Here is a 16,611-nt window from a genome sequence, read left to right as displayed (position 1 = left end):
TAGGAAAAAAATAAACCTTGTAACCTTGTTCAATTGTTTTTTATTTTATTTTATTTTAATTGCTATGTTAGTATCAAAATTAACTGAATAACTGCACTTTTTCAAAACCCAATGGATTATTAATTCGAAATTTAGACTTTTAAAACTTATCAAAATATGAATAGCTTATTTTTGTTATTTTAATCCATTGATATTTAAATTTTTTATGTGTGTAAAGACTGCTTTTTTCTCTCCAAAAGTTAAAATTAAGAAAGAAAAAATATTTTTTTTTAATTATAACAACATTTATGAGAATTTTCAAATTATATCATGAATAATAAATTATTGATAAATTACTCCTGAATTATGAATTATTTATAAATTATGAATTATTTATAGATAATAAATTATTTAAAATTTTTTTCCTCAAATATTTATTTTTAATGATCGCAATATTGTAGAGCTAAATAAAATTACTTAAACTAGAATGAATTTGTTTGACTTTTAATGTATTTATTTTTGCTGTTTCATAATTGAAAATTAAATAGTCTTAATCTTGCATTCTGATATTTCTTTTCGATTGTGATTTATTACAAAATTTATATTTTTATTGAAAAAAAAGTATTCGTATGTCTTGATATAAAAATAGGATGATTTAAGTATATATACTTTTTTTAAAAACAAATTCATCATCTATACAATGACAAGAAAAAGTTACATAAAAAATGAATTTAGCAAAACATATTTCAGTATAAGTTGATAAAAAATACTATGTGACTCATTACAATCATAGAGCGATAGCATGTGTTAATAAATCACAAACATCATTAATCAATTCGAAATTTTAAATGTAAGAATAAAAATCTACAGAATCGAACAGTACAATTACAAACAAAAAGCTTTGACAATACCAATTTTGAAAAAACAAACATCATGGTGATACGTCATAACGTGATATATGTTCAAATGGTGATACGTAATGTATGCTCAAATTAACATTTAAAAAATTATTTTGGCTGAAAATGCTATTTTTTTAGTAGAAAACCACATTTGTAATAAATGATGATATGAACTATACGCTTCGACATTTTTATTAAATTGAAATTTCTTTAATTCACTTTTTTTCCAATATGTGTATAAGGAGAATGGCAAAAATAACAAGCATCCAAGAAATAACTTTAATACTTGTTTAATAGATTATAATGTAATCTATTTGTTATTTGCTCTAATTTTTCCTGTATTTATTGAGAGAAATAAATAATTTAAATTTTTTAACAGCTGTATTCAAATTAATATTATGCTAAATTGCTTGTATTGATAAAAATATTTTGAAGTCGTCATAAAGATTTTTTGTGACTAACAATTCCAAAATAATATTTTTAGTACATGACCTATAGTTACGTGTATTATTTATAATATGATCTGGTCATGTCCTTATCATAAAAGGAACCATGCATCAAAACAATTGATAAATTAATTCGTTAAATAATACTTATTTTGCAACTTCTTTTTTCGTAATTTCTTACGAAAGCAATGTCTTATAGCGTGTTTCTAAGCAAACAGAAGTTTGCTTTTTTCAGTAATATCATCTAGAAAGCTTTCATGTATTTGAGTTTTATAGATATTCACTTTTAGCTTATCAGCAATTCAAAATAATTTTAGAGCAATCGTTAACTTACTGTTTATGTTCAGTAAAAAACTACAAATATTTAATATTTATATATTTATTAAGTTACGTTTCAGCTATATTTATGTATGTATATAAATATTATTTTAAATATTTGTGTGCAGAATTATTTGTCTATGTATGCCCAAAATTATTATTCAAAATAAGAAAGCACAGCAGATAATTATTTAAACCGATGTTGATACGAAAATGCTCATAAATGATTTTCATTTTATCTATTTTCTATTTATGTGACTGAATAATAGTTTATTATAATATAAATAAACATACATTCAACCATTATTTTTTTTAAACTTTTACAATTTCATTTAATCGATACTTTTTCACACTTTATTTCATCGACATTTTTGAAAATGTTCGCACTTTTATGCAATCGATACTTTTAAAATTTTAACAATCAAATACTTTAATATTTTATCTTTGATACTTTTAAGGTCGTCACAATTTTATTAAATCTATATATTTAATAACTTCCACGCTTTTATTTAATCGATAACTTTTTATAGTTTGCACACTTTTATAAAATCAATATTATTCTAGTTCTTACACTTTTTTTAATCGATTATTGCATACGTGGGACGTTTTTATTTAGTGCATTTTTTTTATAAGTTCAACAATTTTACGTATTGTAGTTTTAACATTTTATTTAATTGATATTTTATTTATTGCGTTTTAAAATTCTTAGGTAGGCTCAAAATTCTAGATATTTCAAATGGCAATTTATTAAAAAATACAACAAAAATTTCTATTGGAAAATATTTGAAAGCAAAATTTTGTATGCTTGTTATTTTTGTCAATAGAATATAAAATTCCTAAAGAAAAACCTACATGGGTGTAGATAAGTATAAAAATATTACTTCCTGTTCTTTCACAAAACTTTTAATTAAAATTACTCAATATGATATGTATTTATCACTGTCTTTTATTTAAACACCAGAAAACTTATTCTACTACTCAAGAATAAATGGATAGTACCACTTCCATAAAAATTCATAATTTTCTCAGAGCTCATTTCACTTTGAAGTTCAATTTTTAAAGAAACAAAATTTTATCATTTTGTAAATGATATTTTCATTAGAAGATTCTCTTAAAATCATTTAATAATTAAATACCTAAATAATCATTCCAAATATTGTTCTAAAAGCAATTCAGGGCAAAAATTTCATCTTCTACCATTTGAACAATTGGATTTAGATGAACAATTTTAGAAGTTATAGACTTTCACAAAAACACACAGACAAACACTTTAAAAACAAACATTGTAAGATTTGTCTAAATTTGATATGTTTCTTAGACGATTTCATACCTTCAATCAAACGTGTGGTAAAGCTCTAATACCATTTATAAACATTTAAATTATACGAAATACAGCCTATAGTTAAACAAATGCATCAGCTTGAGCAGTGCTTTTATCTGTTCCAAAACAAGTTGTAAGCCTTTTTTGGCACTATATAAAAATTTACATTGTACTTTAATTTCATTCCAAAGAAATAAAAATTAACAATCATTTATTTAAAATCCTTTTGAAAGTTCTCAGTCTTTAGAAAACCTTCAGAATTATTTCGAGTTCTTTTGAGTTTTAAAAAACAAAATTTTTATTACTGTAACTAGTTGATTAAAAATTTCAACAATTTAATCAAATATGTATTTAATTTCAGAACTTTAATTCTCTGCAGCATCACTATCAAAAGTCTACATAAATGTCGAATTATAATATTTTTATCATTGAAAATAATCAGATTATGCGGTTTGAGATATGAATCATAATTGTATGAATGATGATATGAATCATAGTTAATAATTCCAAAATCTATTTTGAATTTTGCATTTGATGATTCCTCCATATTGAATATGCATGAGCATGGTAATATTATTAATGGAAAGTTTCATACATAAATCCTTTGATTTTTTTTATTTTTAGTTAAAATTGTATTTGGAATATTACCTAAATTGACTAAAGGAATTTTTCTAAAACTCTTGTTTATATAACAATTCTCTTCTTCGAAAGAAAAAAGAATTCAAAAAAATATAAAATTTTTTACAACGATGACTATCCTGAAGAAATTCTACTTAATATTTCGGAAACATCTGAGTAAATAGTTACCCCATAAGAAAGCTCAGTTTTCTGACGTGAAAAATATAATATTATTTAAACACTTAATGTTATTAAAACGTTACGTTTAGGTTGCTAAAATGTATCATAACATCTTATTTCAAGTACCCCACAATTACAGGATTGTGAACAGGGCTAGGAACAAACAAAGCGCTGCAAAAACTAATGACATTGCTAACACTTTTATCATTCCCTTTGAATCTTGCAAGCGCCGCTCAAGATTCAAAAGTTTGTCGTGTTCTGGGAAGGGGGTTTGGCGCTGTAAGGAGGTGGTGCCATCGGTAAATTCACATCCGATTCAGCCTCATCGCTACTCAAGTTTAAAGCAGGATTTATGCGACCATTCATTTCCGATTGATATGTTTTGACCATCGCAATTTGGGCGTTGAGGACACTCATCTCACCTTCATGGGGCTCTTGAACCTTAAGGATGTCGTCAGGAATGTTGACCACGCAGTGGAAGATGTCCAGTGCAGGAGGGATATGTCCATTTTCGAAGAGCCATTTGGTGGATCTGGACACTGCCAGCAACGTTGACAAACTTATTAACATCGAGAGGGTTCGGAACGGGAAAAGTTGTTCTCCTGTTTCTTCGAGGAAATATGGGTATTTGATGAGAGCTGGTAGGCCAACTATTTTTTCACCACCAAGAGCTCTTAAGAGAAAGCCTATTATATAGGCGCAGAGGGAACCATATGTATTGCAGAATTTCTTGAAATGGACGACACACACTAGTTGTGGGAATAGCATCACGTATACTAAATCGGAAGATAGGTACCATAAACCATATATGGATTTGACCGTCAAGGCCATGGCGGTTGCCATGAAGCCAACAAAAAGGATGGCGCCTTTCATTACCCATATGATTTCTCGTTCTGAAGCCTGTAATTAAAGTATATTTGTAAAATTAATCGTAAAAATTATCAAAATTAAGATTTGTTCAGATTAACTATCGCGTTACATCTAAAAATCTTAAAATTAAACGTGATTTTAATTTAGCCTAAAATTAAATTTAGTTTAAATTTTTTTTAATAAAAATATCACAAATAATATCTTGTGGTGATATATTTTAAGTGATTCTTATGTATTTCTGACACTTTTATCTTTGGAGTATTAAAAAAATAAATTGATTTAAGGCAAAATTGCTGTATCATAAGTCAATGATTAATTTCGACTTGATAATGAATTAAATAAACTAAAAACCCACAAAATGAGTTCAAAATATTCCGAAACTGAAATACTGACTATTAGGCAAGGTGTTATAAACGAAGATAATACGGAAATGACGTTTTAAAAAAATTTTACTGTTGAAACACGGTTATCTATAATTTGCATTTTTTAAGAACATTTTATCGTTTCAAAACAAAATAAATTAAAAACTACGAGATATACGGGAAAAAAATTCGTTGAATAAAATTCTGCACAGACAAAATATGGCATGACAAAGTTTGCCGAAAAACAATACGTGAAGAAGCAGATACTAATGTAGACCAGATATCACAAGAAAAAAAATCACGTGGATCATAGGACAGGATAACATGCAAGCGGCTTACAATGAAACTGATAGTGTATTAGACATGCAACCATGCATCCATGCTGGTAGAACTACGTACATAGGATAACATGGGATAATTTATAGTGAGAGTTGCTTCTTACATTTTGTCGAATGATTAATTTATAGATGTTTCTGGCAAACATGGAGGCTGCAGATAGAATGGAGGAATCTGAAGATGACATGACGGCTGCTGATACTGCCCCGAGTCCAACGAAGGATACAAAGGCTGGCGTGAGATATTGTAAAACCATGGGCAGCACAAGAGGCGTGTGGTCCGCATCCAAAGGCAAGGGACCGGGGAATGAGGTCAAGTTCCAGGCTGTAAATAAGTAACAGAAGAAAATAATTTTCAGAAAATATACAGTTAGAAAGTTAGTATAGTCAAGACTATTAGAATATGGTGAAAATAATCGTATTTTTGGCTCTATGGGAACACAACTAAGTAATTTTTGCTGAAGAGTCTTGGTAAAGATTTTAGAAAAATTAACAAAAAATATGGTTTTACAATATGTAATAAAATTTCTTAAATGTGGTAAAATTTGGTAATTTCATCATGATACCTAGGTTCAATGTCGTAATTTTCAAATATGTGTTAATTTCTGGTAAACCGTTTCCATACGTGCGGAAAAAATACCAAACGAATGATTTAAATACCATATATTTTGGTTTCTAATACAAGATACCCATGTCCGAGAGTTCGTGGGTTCGTACCCCGCCGACCGTGTAGTAAAGTGACTGATGCACGTTAAATCTGTCGAGTCGAAAAAGTCCTCCATGTTCCCATAACAAATCAAAACCTCTGGGTGTACTGGATTGGAGATCGATCGTTCTCTGATTCAGGTCAAAATTACGATCTGTGGATGAATGAATGGATGCATGAATGGGTCCGCCCTATAAACGGGTGTGGAGCATGGTGTGGCAGAAGTCGAATTCTTGGCCATAGATGGCGCCACTGGAAAACAAGAACAATCGCACCCCCTCTGCCCAAACAGGCATACGTCAACAACAACAATACAAGAATTAAAGGTTTTTCAGCGGAAATGTCGTTATGTAAATGTCATAGTTTTACTAGAATTTTTTTTTCCGTGTGATGCGTTGTTAATGTAATGATTATTAAGTTGATCATTGTTAATGTATGATAGATTGAACGTTTTATTTTCACAGTGTAATTATTTTAATTTAGACTTTAAATAATCAGGAAAATATATAATTGTTACATTGTAAAGTAAATTCTGTATTTTCAAAGTGAAAACAGCAATGACTGATTATTGCTAATGTAGTATTAATGAAACTTTGTTCTTTCAGGTTTTAAATAATAATTATACAAAATTATACATTTTTAGCTTGAAATTAGAGATACTAATTGTTAATGTACGGTTCATAAAGCTCCATATTTTCAACCAGTAAATCAGTTAAGTATTGTTAATTTTCACGATATAAATAATTACATTAGATACTAATGAAAATAATAAATTAGATATATAAAATGCTGCTAAAAATAGCAGATGTTTATAACTTACGTATTGTATAAAATATTCGAGAGGATTTTAATGAAAAATTTTTCAAAATGTTTGAAGCTATTGATTAAATTTTAATTTTGTATATTATATAGCAGATGTTTATAACTTACGTATTGTATAAAATATTCGAGAGGATTTTAATGAAAATTTTTTCAAAATGTTTGAAGCTATTGATTAAATTTTAATTTTGTATATTATTATGAGATTAATGGGAAAAAATGTATCTGACTGAGTTATTTAAATTTCCAACTAAAAAACATTAATTAAGATTTTAAACAAAGTACAAGGCGCAACAAAACGTTTTTATTGAAATCAGAATAATGTGCTATTTCTCGAAAAATATCTAAAAGGTATCGAAACTATAAATTACTTATTAACTATAAATTAAGCTATAAATTATGTTACGTAATTATTTAAAATTATAATAATTATAAATTAATAAAGCGAAAATTCGTTTATGCCTTCAAAATTAACTAATTTGGATGAATATTATAAATTAAATATTAAATCAATATAAATAATACAAGTGACGAGAAGTAAATGTAGAAAAGAAGTTATATAAGACAGACAAATACAAACTATTCTGTAAAAAATTCCAGATCAAATTACGGTAAAAAGCACTGGCACTCAGGGTGCCGGTACTATTTACCGTAATTTATCATGGCAATAACTTTTTACCGTAATCCATTTTTATTGGAACATGTTAAGAATCAACAATCTGATGTACCGTAATTTCTTCAATAATAATTACTGTAAAGACTACTGAAAATCACTAAATCACTCGAATTAAATAAATATTATGTTAATGCCATTTTACGTAAAACGTGGGCGTTACGGTTAAATGGATTTTACGGACGATGTGCCTATAGTGCCGGTACTTTATACCGTAATATGATACGGTATTTTTCATAGTGTAATGAATAAGATTTAATTTGATAAGTTATTTTAAATTTCTTGAGTTAACACAAGAATATTAGTTACCTGTTGCTTTAGCTACAGCTCCAATGATCATGGGTGGAACGGCCATTATTAGACACCCTACCGCTGCAACATAGGATAAGAGCTGAGCACGGAAGGCAGTCTTTGATGATAACACTCTTTGGAAATATACCTGAAAAGTTACGAAAAAAGTAACATGGGAATTAGAGATCAAATGATAAAGAAGGATAATATGTTTAGATGTTAAACGGATTTTAAATGAAAATAAAATAGAAAGTTAGAAATATGCCTGAAAATGTACAAAAAAGTAACATGGGAATTAGAGTGTACATGATAGAAAACGATAATATATTTGGATGTTAAACGTGTTTTAGTGAAAATAAAATATGAAGATAAGACTCTTTAGAAAAACTTCTGAAAAGTTTCAGAAAAGAAACATGGGAATTAAAGTGCAAATGATAATAAATTATATCATATTTGGATTCTAAAAGTATTTTAATGGAACTAAAATATAAAGATAACACTCCTTAGGATACATCTTAAAATTTACAAAAGATAAATATGAGAATTAAAGGGCAAATGCCAAAAAATGATTAAATACTTGACTGTTTAACGTGTTTTAAATGAAAATTACAATATAAAGATAACCCTCTTTAGAAATATGCATGGAAATTTACAAAAAAGTAACATACGAATTAGAATGTACATCATAAAAAACTATAATATATTTGAATGTTAAACTTATTTTAATGAAACTAAAATGCAATGATAACACTCCATAGGATATATTTTAAAAAATACAAAAGATAAATATGAGAATTAAAGAACAAATGTTAAAAAAATGATAATTATTTGATTTTTAACGTATTTTAATGAAAATTAAAACCTGAAGATAAAACACTTAAGAAATATGCATGAAAAGTTATAAAAAAGTAACATGAATTGGAGTGCACATGATAAAAAACGATAATATATTTGGATGTTAAACGTGTTTTAATGAAAATAAAATATAAAGATAAGATTCTTTAGAAAAACTTCTGAAAAGTTTCAGAAAAGAAACATGGGAATTAAAGTGCGAATGATTATGAATTAAATCATATTTGGATGCTAAACGTATTTTAATGGAACTAAAATATAAAGATAACACTCCTTAGGATATATCTTAAAAGTTACAAAAGATAAATATGAGAATTAAAGGGCAAATGCCAAAAAATGATTAAATACTTGACTGTTTAACGTGTTTTAAATGAAAATTACAATATAAAGATAACCCTCTTTAGAAATATGCATGGAAATTTACAAAAAAGTAACATGGGAATTAGAGTGTACATCATGAAAAACGATAATATATTTGGATGTCAAACTTATTTTAATGAAAGTAAAATATAAAGATAAGTTATCTTTAGAATATATTTCTATAGTTACAAAAGATAAGCATGGGAATTAAAGGGCAAATTTTAAAAAAATGATAATTATTTGATTTTTAACGTATTTTAATGAAAATTAAAACCTGAAGATAAAACTCTTTAGAAATATGCCTGAAGAGTAAAAGTAACCTGGTAAAAGTAAAAAGTAACATGGGAATTGGAGTACACATGATAAAAAATGATAATGTATTTGGATGTTAAAAGCAACTTATTGGAAAGATTAAAGTACAAAGAGTATTTCGTACTGTGCGTGACTGATATTTTTAGAATCCTTCTCAAAAATGATATCAAAAAGTATACACATTAGAAAGAACAAATTAGTATCAAGGGAGGAAAAAAATGACATCGAAATCTCTCGTAGCACTACGAATTAAAGGGGGGATTGAATATTCCAAGACCTGTTTGATTATCGGGAACGAAATAATTATTTTAAAAGCTCTATCAAGTTTCATTCCTGATTTTTTCCTGCCCAGGATGCTTCATTAAATAAGCTATTGTAACCTAACAGATAGCAAGTGAAGCAGGACTGAGAATATAGTTTCATTTCTGTTGTCTGATGAGATTTGAAGGTAATTTTAACAAACTCTATTGCTTTTTTTCCTTAGACCAATCAAAAGAGTTTTGATGTTTTTTTGTTCAGTCTACCTCACGGATGATTCAACAGATTTCTGTTGTATTTTGTTTTTTTCCTGATTTAAATATTAATTTGAGATCTCTAACGTGTATACTTTTTTTTTGTTTTGTTTTTGTAAAATATTTAAAAAATAATAAAATCAAAAAAAAAATAATAATAAAAAAATTAAAAATTTTGAAAATATTTAAATCAAGAACGGTAATTATGTAACACCCTAAATTTAAGGGACATTGTTTCCTTTAAAATAAATTACTTTATTTGAAAAAGATTATAACCTAGACGTAATTACAGAAGAACCTATCGTTTAGGGGGAAAATATAAGCTTTATAAGATTATTACTTTAATGTTACAACTTGTAAAACGAACATTAAACCGAGATTAGTGAAATCAGTAAATATTTACCAATCTTTTCTATTCATTTGTTTTTACCTTCCTATACACCCAATTATATATAAATATGTAAAGAATATAAATGTGTATCCTACTATTTTTTAAACACTTATATCAATGTAGTTTGAGCAAGGTCATTCATCCCCTTAAGAAAGTTTCGTTTCTGAGTTTTTAGTAAATGTTTTTAATGTATCTTGTACTTGAAGCAAAATTGCATCTTCAGCTTAAAAATTTCATATCATTTGAGAACTCAATCAAACATTCAATTAAGTGACTAACAACTTTTGGAACTTTTACAATATTTAAATTGCTTTTTGAAATTTTGTCATTTTTCAATATGTTTAATAAGATTGACATACAGATGGTGCTAAAAAAGCATTTTTGAGCATATGAAGTACAAAAATATCCGTTTGTATAATGCTGCGCAACAATATTTTAATGTTTTTGCTTTTCCAACTTTTACAGAATATTTTGTTTGTCGAGGAAAGCTGTTTTGAATCTTTTATACTGGAACTTTTGGTACTAGGATTCTGAACTTTGAACATCGAACAATGTTCAACATCAAGATCAATTTTAGCCGCGATCCGTAATATCGTTTAAAAGTTTTAATTATTTCATTCAGGAGGAATGTTTAAAAAACGATTTTTTACACTAGTTTGACATTACATTAGCCATTGCTATAAATAAAATTGCAAACGATTCTGTTTATGATTTTATCTCATGTTCTTTTTCTTAATTCATGTTCTTTTCTTTAATTATTTTGTGGATTGGTACTACATCACTTAGAATTTCTAAAGTTACCTGAAAGGTAGTGTTTATTTTGTTTACAGTTTTGTTTTTAAAATGTGTTCCTGGGAAATAAATAAGTTGAAATTTATTTCAAAGACCATCTGAATGCTACGACAAGATGGTACAAAATGAAATGATTAATTCTTTTTTCAAATAAATTTTAAAAAAAACAGCTATTCCATGGCTCTGTACGAAAAAGTGATAAAAAAATATTGCTTGACCCCCTTATAAAAATCGAGATCACGTAGCCCCGGCCGATTTTCAAGTAGTTTGGTGAAGTTTATCATAAAATATGTTACAAGAATTTCTAACAAACTGTTTAAAGAAAGTGGATGAAAAGTAGATGGTTTGCGAATAGCAATGATAACTTTAAATAAGCCATCGACTTTTGATCTACTTTCTATGAAATTTTTATAAGAAATTCTTGCAACACAAATTTTTATAAAAAAAATTCTTGCAACTCTTATGATAAACTTAATATAAAATTAACATAATACCTGGAAAATTAATCCAGACAATATATATATTCTATTTTAATAAGAGACACATACAATATTTTATTTATTACTTTTTCATGCAGACTCACAATTGTTTTTTAATTTTTCAAATTATTCAACTCAAATTAATAATAATTCAAAAATTAATAGTAATGCAAGTTAATAATTCGAATGATGAGTCATTTAATTTCATGATCCTTTAATTTAGAATCATGAATAAAATATACACCGGTGGACAAAATTAAGAGATGGAAGACATTTTCCCAAATATCTCAAAAAATACTGAATATAAATAAAATAAATTTGGTATGGATATAGCTTATTCCATGATAATAAAGTATGCAAAACAAGAATGAAAGTGCCATTCATTGGCAAGACCTGTATCCCATAAATCCAATGTAGTCTGAACTTAAGGATAAAAGATGACAATAAAAGTGAGGCTTGTACAGTGTGCGTTGCCTCTACTATGGTATATGGTCACCCCTGACAGACAGACAGCATGCACAACGAGTATGCATGCAGTTAATAAGGGAGTTAAGGAGGACTTGTGGAAGACTCTCCCATTCTTCCACCAGAGCAATTTTTAACTCCAGAATGGTTATGGGGGGAGGTTGGCGCATCGCAATAGCTCTCCCAAGAGCATCCCAAGCATGTTCAATAGGATTCAGGGGATTTGGCTGGCCAATCTATTCGTTGAATATCCTCGCTTTCCAGATACTCATCAACCATGAGAGCCCTATGTGGTCGCGCATTGTCGTCCATAAAAATAAACTCAGGGCCAACAGCGCCCCTGAAAAGACGCACATAGGGCTCTAGGACCTGTACCTCTGGGCATTCACGGAACCATTGTCAAACACATGGAGCGGTGTGCGGGTATTTTGCATGTGCGAATGAATGTGCGAAAATGTTTCCCATCTCTTTATTTTGTCCACCAAATTTTGGATTGATTTATGCACAAACTATTTCAGAACCATTGGGGCCAAATTAAATAATAAACAATGTTAATAGTCCGTACTTGCCACGGAATTCCACCTAAAATAAGTAGCAATCCATAATCTAGCCATAATCCGAAGTACATTGGATCCAGTTCTCCAACCCAATCATTGTCCGCCAAAGATAAGCTTCCTACTGCTTCGTTGGTAATACAGAAGGGAATGCAAAGCCACTGTAATTCAATAAAACCCATGCATTAGAGAAAAAAAATGAGGTATTATGCAAATAACCTATTGATAATATTTCAGTGAGTAAAAGAAACAAGTCTGCAATTTTTTTCTAAAACTCACAGATGTAGCAAAGATTTACTACGTACTAGATAAAAGAAAAAGTTGATGAAAATTATTTTTTGGTAAAACTTTTTTTTTCATTTAATAAAAATAGCAGGCATAGATTTGATTTTTCTATTAGAAGCAAAGTTAAATAATAAAGAGTATTAATGACCAATATGAATTTTTTAAAGAGATAGTTGTTGTTGTTGTTGACGCATGCCTGCTTAGGCAGAGAGTGGGTGCGATTATTCTTGTTTTTCAGTGGCGCCATCTATGGTCAAGAATTCGACTTCTGCCACACCAGGTAAATAACGTCGTTGAAAACATTTCTTTAAAGAGCATGGAGTCGAAAATACGAAGAATGAGTGCTCCAATGATCTCTATTTCAGAAAATGAAGTAAGAGACGTAAAAGATAATAGACTGAATAACAGGTAATGGTACAAGACAAAATGAAGTAAACATAAGGAATTTTTTTTAAATTGTCTACCATAATGGATTTCTTATGCTTGAGGTTCGAAGTAAATTGGTTTGAATTAAAAACCACTCAAAATGAAAGAAAATATTGGCTTTCAACTAATGCGCAAAGAAGATTTGCAAATAAACAAGTTTAAAAAGTTGTGGTAATATTTTGACACGTTTTATCTGCAGCTATTTTTTTCAAAACTTTATTTACTGCCTCAGAGCTTCCGAGGTAGTAATTGTCATTTGTATATTCTCAATCACTTGTGCTGTAACAAAAGACGTTTGTGCCACTTTCTATTCTTCTTCTATTGGCATGACAGCCCTTCGTGGGTCAGAGCCTTCCCTAGAACCTTCCTCCATTCTGATCTTTTTTTTGCGATTCTTCTCAGTTAGTAACTCTATTCTATTCTATTATATTACTATTTAAAGATTGTGCCTGCACTTATCGGGGAGAGAGAACTCCCTATATTGTTTAAATAAACTCTGTTCCTTAGTTCTTTAACCTTCTAGAACTTTTTCAAAATCCATAAAAAATTGCGAAATTATATTATTAATTAATATTTTTTATTGGCTGAAATTGCTTCAAGTATTAATAATAAATTGTTTAAAATTATTTGGGTAAGATGTGCGTATAAAGGTCATTTTTTAACTAAATCTATTGTCTTTATATACATATATACAGTGTTTAGAAGATGCAATTTTTTGCTTTATAATTGTTTAGCAAAAAGTACATTAACTAAACTAGTTGTATTAATTAGATTGTAATTCTCTAAAATAATCACACTCAAAGTAATTTAAATATTTTTCGAGAGATGTCTAAGACAAGATAAAAGAAATCAGTTGTTTAGTTCAATATGTGTTTTATGTCTTTCAAGAAATTTGAATCAGCTGCACTTGTCTCAGTGTTATCAGCCTGTTGATAAAATAATTGAATTCAATTTAATTCTAAGCAATGTATTTTCTTTATAAAACATTCAAATCAATTCAGCCTGCTGATAAAAATCCAACACAATTTAACTGCATTATCAAACATTCGAATCAATTCTGACTCTTGGCAAAAATTTCCAATGAACTAGCAATAATATCGTTCACAAACTTTTATTTCAACACTTTGTAAGTATTTGAATACTTTTAGGCTCTTTTAGTACACATGACATAATTAATTTGGTACAGTACATTCTTCAATAATTTATTTTGTTAAAAAAGTAACATGTATTAAAAGAGCATATCCATTGCGACCCGACGATAATTTTACTTACCAGACCAGCAAATATACAAAACAGTTGAATGACATCAGTATATGCTACAGAATACAGACCACCAAACAAAGTATAAAAGAGTGCAATGCAAGCAGATACTATGATGGAGGTATTGTTATCCAGATCAATAATAACACTAACTGTGGCACCTGTAAGAATGCAAAAAGTATAATTATTACAGAATGAACTACTATTACTAATAATAATTATTATAAATCAGGCAGTTACATAAACATTTAAGAATGTATTTCATTTAATTTACATCAAATTATCATTTGGTAAATCATTTTAATGTTCAGAAAATAATCTTATTACACAATGCATTATAAATAAATAAATAAATCTATAAGAGTGAACCTAAGTCAAAATTCTTGATGGTTCCATCAAAACTTTTTGATGATTTATGTTGGTTTCAATGCTAGTCATGGTACAACATCTTTTGATGGTCACCATTATACTACATTTTCCATTATGCGTTGATATACCAACATGATAGAAAATGCTACTTCAATACTATGATGGTTAACCATCAAGAAAAGTTTGATTCTCATGAACCAACAATTCATGATGATCCGTAATGGTTCAACTATACGTTTCCATGATGCTTTCATGGGAAGTTTTGTCAGTTCTCACGAATATACCACCAAAATAATGTTTTTTTATGTTGGCCCATCGAAAATCAGTCCGAATCCCTACATTGGGGTGATGATGGTTCATGATCATTCCAGCATTTGATTTCTAAAAAAAAATGAGGAAAATTTCTGATGAACTTGAACAAACCATCAAAACAAGTTGCTATTTTTATGTTGAACCTTCATAAATCAGTCCAAATTCCTAATTTGGGGGGATGGTTACTTATGTTGGTTATCACCAAAAATATAATGGTTCATGATGGAATTATTGATGATTATCGTCAAGATTATGTTGGTCCATCAACGAAAAACCATCAAAAATTTTAATTAGGAAAAAGACGAATTTGTGTGGCTGTCTCTCTAATAAATACAGAACAGTTTGTGAAATTTGGACAGTGGGTGAAGGGGCAATTTTAGCCCCCGATTCTAAAATATGAGACGTGAAGAGTTGATTCCAAATTATTAAAATTAAATAAAAACATTTTACACCCTCATAAGCAACTTAGACACGTTTTGTTTGTCCTGCAATATAGGAAAATTCTAAATACACACCGAAGAGCCATTACATTATGACCACCCTCCATCTATAACAATGGGCTCGTCCAGGCTTTCATGGTCTCTCGTTTTCATGGGGTACATTAGGACCCATAATCCTCATAGAACATAGTTACAGGTTCACCCATTCATGGCAACAGTTTTTCCTGGGGGGGTATGGTATTTACCAACAGGATAATGCCCCATGTCATAAGGGTCGAATCGTCATGGATTGGTTCAAGGAACATTCCAGTGACTTTCAAGTCATGTCTTAGCCCCCAAATTCACTTGACCTTAATCCAATAGAGCGTTTGTGGTCCTACTTGGAAAACCAAATTCGTGCTGCCACGCTACCCCCTCGCAATGTGAGGGAATTACAGGACCAGTTGGTGAGCGCTTGGTACCAGATACCTCAGACTACCCATCAGCACCTTGTGGAATCAATGTCATGGCGGGTGCTAGCAGTTTTGAGGGCTAAAGGCGGTTTTACGTGTTACTAGCAGGGTGGTCATAAAATGTAATGACTCTTCGGTGTATATAACGCTGAATACAGACATAAAGTGGGAAAAAAACTTATGTTTGCATTGCCTCTTCAATGCATATAAATATTTAATATTCAGTATAATTTTTATGCAAATTATTAAAAATAATCGTTTTTATAACCGGCCTAAATAATTCTGTATAATTTTGCTGACCGTAGATGAATGTGGAATTATACGAAAAGCCACAGACGTTAAACGTTTGATAAATAAAACAAAAAAAATACTTTTCTGTAGAAACTCTAATGGACAGTATAATACAATTGATAAGATCGAAAACTTGGTTGTAAACCTCTTGCAGATATTTCATCTTGCAAATTTTTCTGCTTTGCAGTTACTCACTGGCACAATTTAGTGCACTTAAATTTCTTAAAACACGCAATTCATCA

At 29.0% G+C, this 16,611-nt stretch overlaps 1 protein-coding gene across 1 annotated transcript in view; it reads right to left on the bottom strand.

The window, feature by feature from the left end:
- Nucleotides 1-1,968: 1,968 nt before the first annotated feature.
- ChT (choline transporter) overlaps nucleotides 1,969-16,611 on the bottom strand; it is a 57,274-nt gene continuing 42,631 nt past the window's right edge. The window contains exons 5-9 of the mRNA XM_016065526.5: nucleotides 14,518-14,666; nucleotides 12,546-12,695; nucleotides 7,836-7,965; nucleotides 5,436-5,653; nucleotides 1,969-4,661 (exon numbers count right to left, since the gene is read on the bottom strand). Of these exons, the coding sequence (XP_015921012.2) occupies nucleotides 4,002-4,661; nucleotides 5,436-5,653; nucleotides 7,836-7,965; nucleotides 12,546-12,695; nucleotides 14,518-14,666 (1,307 nt within the window). The 3' untranslated portion in view covers nucleotides 1,969-4,001. The remainder of the gene's footprint in view (nucleotides 4,662-5,435; nucleotides 5,654-7,835; nucleotides 7,966-12,545; nucleotides 12,696-14,517; nucleotides 14,667-16,611) is intronic.

The sequence above is a fragment of the Parasteatoda tepidariorum genome, chromosome 9 (assembly GCF_982258835.1).
Source record: "Parasteatoda tepidariorum strain Cologne lab strain chromosome 9, Ptep-v5.0, whole genome shotgun sequence".
Taxonomy (NCBI): domain Eukaryota; kingdom Metazoa; phylum Arthropoda; class Arachnida; order Araneae; family Theridiidae; genus Parasteatoda; species Parasteatoda tepidariorum.
Note: the sequence above shows the minus strand (reverse complement) of the source record. Positions and strands in the feature narration are given on the sequence as shown.